Genomic DNA, 7500 nt, shown 5'->3' with positions numbered 1-7500 from the left:
ACTCCTCTTTGGACACGGGCACGGGGTGTATGGGGATCATCTGAAAAGAGGCCTCTCGTATCTCCAAGATCGAGGTATCCTTCTTCGTCCCCGCCTCTGCGTAATCGTCCTTCCTCCGTCGGCCCTTGTTGTAGGTGCAATTCCTGGAAAACAGCGAACCCTTCCTGTGCACGTACCAGCACACAAGCGCCAGCATTATCATTGCCAACAGAGCCACAGCCCCTCCGATGATCGCGGCTAAAGGCAGACTGGAATTGTTGTAAGGCTCCTTTTCCTGTTCGCGGTTCAGAGTGGTGGTGGGGTTGTAGGCCTTCAGAGAACTGGTCTCTGTCTCGATGCAAACCGGAGTCTCGTCCGACAGGTAAATGTTGCTGGTCTCCATGGGAACCATGCATATCCTGTATGAGGATTCCGGTTCTAGAGCTGTTAGGAGGTACTCCGTCTTCTCCCCCTGTACGATGGTCTCCGTGATGGAACCAAATGAAGGGTTGTGGCCAAGTTTTAACCAGCTGAGCCTTAGGGCAGTCATGGGTACAGAAACCCTCCAGGAGATGTGCACTGTCTCTGCACTGCTCGACTTCACGCTGATCCTGATGATCTTTCTACCTGATGGTGTCGTAGTACTGCGGTGGTTCTTACTCAGTTCAGGCATTTTCACCACTGGTCTTTTAGTGACAAAGGAGGGCCATTGTGGATGTGAGGGGGGTAAGGTGTTAGAGACGGTGCTGGTCTCGAAGGTAGGGGCCCCCTGGCTCCCGTCCAAGTCAGAGCCTGCACAGTCAAACAAGTCAGTAGACAGATCCTTTATAGCCATGCCCTTCACCTTGTCCGGCCCCTGGCACATAAACCCTCGAACGTTGACTTTTGTCGGCAGCGACCTTAACCAGTCTCTCACCCACTTCATCCGGCAAGTACACTGCCATGGGTTGTTACGGAGCAGGAGCTGCGTGAGGTTATCCAGGTCTTCAAACACTCCTTGAGGCAGACTGCTCAGGTTGTTGCCCGATAGATCCAGCCGATACAGCTGCCTGAGGAAAGCGAAAGCCCCGGCCGGTACCCGGTTGATGTGGTTGTCTTGGAGCTGCAATTTTTCAAGACTGGTTCCCGGTAAGTTAGCCGGCGGAGACGTCAGTGTGTTTCTCACCAGGGACAGCTCGGTGAGATTAATCAGGTTGATGAAGGCCATCTCGCCGATGCCACGGTTGTTGAGTAGGTTCCCGTCCAGGACGAGTCTCTTTAGGTTGATCAGGTCCTGGAGGGACGCCTCCGATATTGACGAGATCCGGTTGTCGTCGAAGCGCAGCTCCTCGATGGTCTGCGGAAGGCCGGATGGGATGGTGCTCAGGTGGTTCCTGGACAGAAAAAGTAGTCTCAGGTGGTTGCTGTCCCTGAACGCTCCCTCCTCGATGCTAACCGCCGAGACAGAGTTATCATCCAGGTGTAGCTCCTCGATCAGCGGGATCTGACCCAGCGACGCATGCGTAATCATCCGAATATTATTCTCCTGTAGATGCAGCTCTTTGACTCCTATTGGCAGGTTTTGGGGGAACTCATCCAGATTATTACAGTACAGATAGATCTTCTCAACATTGCTTAGCCTCTTCAGATCGGTGGGGATACCAGCACTCTTGATCCTGTTGTTTTGGAGGAAGAGTACAGTAGCATCCAGCGGAATGCCGGTAGGAATGGAGGTGAGGCCTCGATCATTACAGTAGATGAAGGTCCCATCACACCGGCAGGCCGATGGGCAGGAGGCTGAGGTCACCAGAGGGTTAGCCAGACCCAAGAGTAGTCCTACTCTGGTCAGGAAGAGGAGGAAGTTCTTGCATTGGGCGGTCATCTTGTTTGGAGGTTGTGGCGTCTGGTGTAGTCTGGCAGTGTGATCACTCAGGAACCCTTAGGGAGGAGACAGAAGGGTAAAGTTAATGCACAAGGCCTTTAAAAGGAAGCCAACATTCTTGTTTCTAGTAATTGCTGTTTGCTTGAATTGTGTTGCCTCAAGCTCTTTCCGCAATAAACGTTCTGCAATATATTAGATTGTTTGTAGGCCCTATGCAGACTATTAAATTGATATAAATTGTTACTATTACGATTTACCAAACACAGAAAATGAATTAAAGCAACTAGCGAGGCTAAAACTAGTTTGAGTGCAAAGGGCTGTTTTCAAGGAACACACATAACGTTAGTACATACATTCCCATTAGACTCTAGAAACTTCACAAGTTTACAATGTTTTTCCCTTTTCCTCATTTCTTGTTTGTAGATAAGAAAATCCTTTAACATCTGGCCTCTCTTCTGAATTCAATCCCTGTGCTTGGGCTTTAGCTTGTAAAATGTAATAGCTTGGCCTTGGTTGTTTTACACGTTTCTGTATCTTTCTCAAGGCTGCCTTTCATTGCTGCTAGTGTGTGTGTGTGTGTGGGGGGGGGGGGGGGGGGGTGCATGAACAAAGTCAGGCCTTGTAAATGAACTGTTGTGGAAACGTCTCTCTTGCTCTCTGTCTTACATTCTTACATTAATCTGGCCTAGAGCTCACAAGGTGGTAGAGATGTTTCTATTTACAGTAGCTAAAGGAGATAAACAGAAAACATTCCTCAAGAAATAACCGTGTCAGTAGAACAAATCTTCTGAGGGAGATTCTTTGCATTGCTGGTCAGATTCCTAGGTAGCAGTGGCAGTGCTTTGCAGACTCAATACCAAATGTGGAACAATGTAAACGAAACTGCACTCATCAGTCATCCATTCACTAACTACATGGCTGAACTGTTCAGTGCTTGGCTGTGACTGGTAGCAATAACTGATTTAGAGCAGTTAATATTGCATGAATAATCACATTTAAGTTACCTTTTAGCACAGCAGTATATTTGTAAGTAGAAGTTGTCATGTGCTGTTTCTCTATATACAGCCACAAACACCAAGGAAACAACAAACTATTTCTTAACTAGCACTGCAACAACAAGAGGTCATGACCTCAAATTAATATGGCAAAACAGTAGGTGCAAACTGCTTGTCTGTCTTTCTCCTTTAGTTTATACTGTGACCAGTGAAGTGTGGTTTCCCTTTTAATTAGACAAGTACTGATTTATTACTTTAATTAAGCATTCATGTACTGACCTCTCCTTCCACCACGTCTCATTAGAAAACACACACACACACACACACACACACACACACACACACACACACACACACACACACGCACCATTATTAGAAACCTTGGTTTGGTCAGTGAGGCGTAAAGAAGCCACAGCCAACATCCAATCATAGCTGTCATACCTGAAGGATCCGTAAATAATCCTTCTGCAGCCACACAAGAATCCTTTCCCCATCCAGCAGATGGAGATGTATGTTGAAATCTTTTCTATTAATCCTTTTCAGAAAGGAAAAGTTTATTAGCGTAGTAAGAGAGAGAAGGTCTTTGCTTATACCCTTGGTTATATTGTGACCAGGGTCAGTGTGTTTGAACTAAACTGATCCGTGTTTGTTCGCTGACCCTCCTCTTGTGTTGTCAGCCCTGCTCAGGCCTCTCAGGCCATCAAAGGTTTTGCCATGGAAGATAAGCCAGTAGAAAAAGCATCTCCACTCAGACTGAAAGACAAAGCTGCAGTCTTCCTCCTCTCAAAAGCACAAGATTTTGGGGGGTGGGGGGTAATATTAAAAAGGAACGTCCCAATGGTAGTAGTAGTAGTAGTAGTAGTAGTAGTAGTAGTAGAGCCCTTGTATCGTCCAACTCGGCAACTCCAATAACCCCAAATTAGATTTCTTTGTGTTACATAGAGGCCCCCTCCTCTTAGGGTAGAGATTTGAAGCTGAGGTTAGGTCCTCTCAGGAAAGGGGAGGGTAACTCCAGCAGGTTCTCCACAGAAAAGAAAAGAATACCCAAAGCTGGACTGAGCCATACCAATACCAACCCTGCTTCCTAAGACTCACTCCAGGGCTGTATCACTTATGTACTCCAGCCTTGCAGGAAACACAGAACGGCGTTTTCCATGAATCCAGGGCTAGGGAAGTTCTAGACACTCCAGTAACAGAGTGGTACGTACTCCTCAGGAGACCTGTGGACGGCAGGACAATGGTCGGATCACTTCTCCCAGGCCCAGCCTCGTAGTAGCTTGTTCCCTTATGGTCACACACCTGCTCTCTGGACCATGCTGTGTCCTGCTTCTATTCCTGTACCCACACTATTCTGCATTGGTTGGTTCTCTGAAAAACAGCCAAAGAGACAAAGATCAACATTATTTAACATCCATAGGCTATTAGCAATCAATGTAACATCTGTCAGACAGACAGTGTCTGTAAGTATGAGGAGTGAAGGGAAATCAATGTAACATCTGTCAGACAGACAGTGTCTGTAAGTATGAGGAGTGAAGGGAAATCATTGTAACATCTGTCAGACAGACAGTGTCTGTAAGTATGAGGAGTGAAGGGAAATCATTGGGAAACGTCCCTGGTTAAAAGTAATGCACTTTATAGGGAATAGGGTTCCATTTGAGACACAGATTTCAAGGTTAATGGGTGTCATATGGCTTGCTGCCTGGCCTAAATGCAAAGAAACACACAGCATGGTGCCATTAAGTCTACCTCTGTCTGTTGAACTCCTTCCTTCCTTCACTCTCATCAAACAATGCATGTCTTTTTTAATTATAGAGGACAATGCTTTAGGGAAATTCAGATTTAATGAAAGGTGGATTCAGAAATCTCGAACAGAGAAGAGGTTGTGAAGATCCTATTTATTCTATGTTAAATCTCTGTATATGCTAAATCTCTGTATAGGTTAAATCTCTGTATAGGTTAAATCTCTGTATAGGTTACATCTCTGTGTAGGCTAAATCTCTGTATAGGCTAAATCTCTGTGTAGGCTAAATCTCTATGTAGGCTAAATCTCTGTGTAGGCTAAATCTCTATGTAGGCTAAATCTCTGTATAGGCTAAATCGTGAGGAATACAACATCTAACAACAGTACACATGGTATGAACACTAGCCGGGATGAGATGGGTTTGCTTATGGGAGTTGAGACTGAGTCAGAGCCCCTAAAGCTTATTAAATGTATCTGTAGATCAGGGGGATTTATTTAGCTTTGCCTGAATTAGCCTGGGAGAAAAGCCTGTGCTGCTTCTCTTTGATAGTGGACATAGTTGGTGAGACCCAGATTAACCGCTGTGTTCACTGTGGATTTTTATTTTTAAAAGATAAAACGTTTTTCTCCCCACTAGCAGCTTGCTCAACCGTGATTGTGTGCATTGCCCTTTCCACCCCCCAACCCTAATATCAGCCCCAGCACCCCCCCCCCCCCCCATCTTTTCTGTGGTGATGGTAGAAAAGAATGTCTTTCCATATGAAAAGCGTCAGTGATCTAGACCCCTGTTTCCCTCTTGTTCCCTCCTGTCTTGCTCAGTTCACTGCCTCAGCTGACACTGCTTCGTTTTTCAACCGGAGCTGATGCTTCATTCTGGGCTGTGTCCTAAATGGCACCATATTCCCTATATAGTGCAGTACTTTTTCAAAAGTAGTTCACTGTGTAGGGAATAGGGTGCCATTTGGGACGAAGATTTGGCCTCTGAGTTTCTGACTAAGATTAAAGAATGCAATCTGCTCTGTTCTCAGAAAAGAAAAGGGGTCGCTTCTAGACAGAAGCTATGACCAGGGCAACACGCCCCTGAGCAAGGCCCCCTAAGGCGGCCTCTCTTGCTCCTGAGTGAAATGAAACTCCCTCCTCTGTTCACACTGCTCAGAAATGTACATGTGAGATAAAGCTCATTTGAAAGGCTCATGAATACAACTGGGCCAGCCACCCTACCCGTGTTCCAGCATCACCTTTCGCCCTTACTTTCACCCCACCACCCCTCAATCCCTCACTCAATCCCTCCCTCACACACACACACTCTCTCTCTCACACACCCGTGTTGTACTTCTATCCTTGTGGGGACCTAAAATGTATTTCCATTCAATTTCCTATTTTCCCTAACGCTAAACCTAACCCTTACCCTAGCCTCAACCTTAAACTTAACCAGTAACCCTAACCCAAAACGTAACTCCTAACCACTAACCACTAACGCCTAACCCTAATCTTAGCCCTAACCCTAATCTTAGCCCTAACCCTAATCTTAGCCCTAACCCTAACCCTAATCTTAGCCCTAATCTTAGCCCTAACCCTAACCCTAATCTTAGCCCTAACCCTAATCTTAGCCCTAACCCTAATCTTAGCCCTAACCCTAATTGAAACCCTAAACCTAACTCCTAAGCTTCAAATAGCCTTTGTTCTCATGGGGATGTGGGAAATATCCCCACGAGGGAGAATTTTCCTTGTTTTATTATCCTTGTGGGGACGTTGGGGGATTTTAGGTCCCCACAAGGATAGAAGAACCAACCCATACAGACACACACACCCTCTCTTTTAACAACCTACTACTATGAATGCACCTTATATTAAACCTGGCCCGCTGGTGTTAAAAATAGAACTTACTCTGCCAAGTTAATGTTATGTTTCCACTGACAACACAATGGCATTATGTCCTTACATGTACCTCGCTCTAATCTCTGCCAAAGAGTGTGTGTGTGTGTGTGTGTGTGTGTGTGTGTGTGTGTGTGTGTGTGTGTGTGTGTGTGTGTGTGTGTGTGTGTGTGTGTGTGTGTGTGTGTGTGTGTGTGTGTGTGTGTGTGTGTGTGTGTGTGTGTGTGTGTGTGTGTGTGTTCCACTAGCTGCCATTTAAGTGTGCTCCTGTAGAACATGGACGAGAGTGGGCAATTTAACACCTGTAGCCTATGGAGAAGATTATGGAAATGAGAGGCTTGTAACCCGATTACAGCTCCAGTCTTGAGATGCTGCTGCCTGATGACCGCACACACACACACACACACACACACACACACACACAGTCTTGTACAGCTGAACTTGTGGGGGGACACAATTCAGTCCCATTCAACATCCTATTTTCCCATAACCCTAAACCTATGAGTACTCTTACCTGAACCTTAACCCAAAAACCTAACCTTAACCCTAACCCTAAAAGTAACTCAAGCTCCGAACCCTAAACCTAACTCAAGCTCCGAACCCTAAACCTAACTCAAGCTCCGAACCCTAAACCTAACTCAAGCTCCGAACCCTAAACCTAACTCAAGCTCCGAACCCTAAAACTAACCCAAGCTCTGAACCCTAAAACTAACTCAAGCTCCGAACCCTAAACCTAACTCAAGCTCCGAACCCTAAAACTAACCCAAGCTCTGAACCCTAAAACTAACTCAAGCTCCGAACCCTAAACCTAACTCAAGCTCCAAACCCTAAAACTAACCCAAGCTCTGAACCCTAAAACTAACTCAAGCTCCGAACCCTAAAACTAACTCAAGCTCCGATCCCTAAAACTGACTCAAGCTCCGAACCCTAAAACTAACTCAAGCTCTGAACCCTAAACCTAACTCAAGCTCCGAACCCTAAACCTAACTCAAGCTCCGAACCCTAAAACTAACTCAAGCTCCGAACCCTAAAACTAACTCAAGCTCTGA

The 7500-nt window shown here is 46.0% G+C and overlaps 2 protein-coding genes across 6 annotated transcripts in view; one reads left to right on the top strand and one right to left on the bottom strand.

Annotated features, from left to right (window-relative positions):
• The window catches only part of macrod2 (mono-ADP ribosylhydrolase 2), a 1220194-nt gene that overhangs the window by 189439 nt on the left and 1023255 nt on the right, over positions 1 to 7500 (top strand). The window lies entirely within an intron of this gene.
• LOC110502829 (fibronectin leucine rich transmembrane 3) overlaps positions 1 to 7500 on the bottom strand; it is a 16893-nt gene that overhangs the window by 1605 nt on the left and 7788 nt on the right. Inside the window, exons 2-3 of one of the 4 annotated variants that reach the window (XM_090217388.1) lie at positions 3277 to 4203; positions 1 to 1896 (exon numbers count right to left, since the gene is read on the bottom strand). The exon at positions 1 to 1896 is cut by the window's left edge and continues 1605 nt beyond it. In XM_090217388.1, coding sequence (XP_090073514.1) covers positions 1 to 1840 — 1840 coding nt within the window. In that variant the 5' untranslated portion in view covers positions 1841 to 1896; positions 3277 to 4203. The remainder of the gene's footprint in view (positions 1897 to 3276; positions 4204 to 7500) is intronic. The other 3 variants (XM_021581156.3, XM_021581157.3, XM_021581158.3) reach the window with 3 other exon arrangements.

The sequence above is a fragment of the Oncorhynchus mykiss genome, chromosome 23 (assembly GCF_057628025.1).
Source record: "Oncorhynchus mykiss isolate SJ-2025 chromosome 23, ASM5762802v1, whole genome shotgun sequence".
NCBI classification, from domain to species: domain Eukaryota; kingdom Metazoa; phylum Chordata; class Actinopteri; order Salmoniformes; family Salmonidae; genus Oncorhynchus; species Oncorhynchus mykiss.
The sequence above is the reverse complement of the archived record's forward strand: the minus strand, read 5'-3'. Positions and strand labels throughout refer to the sequence as shown.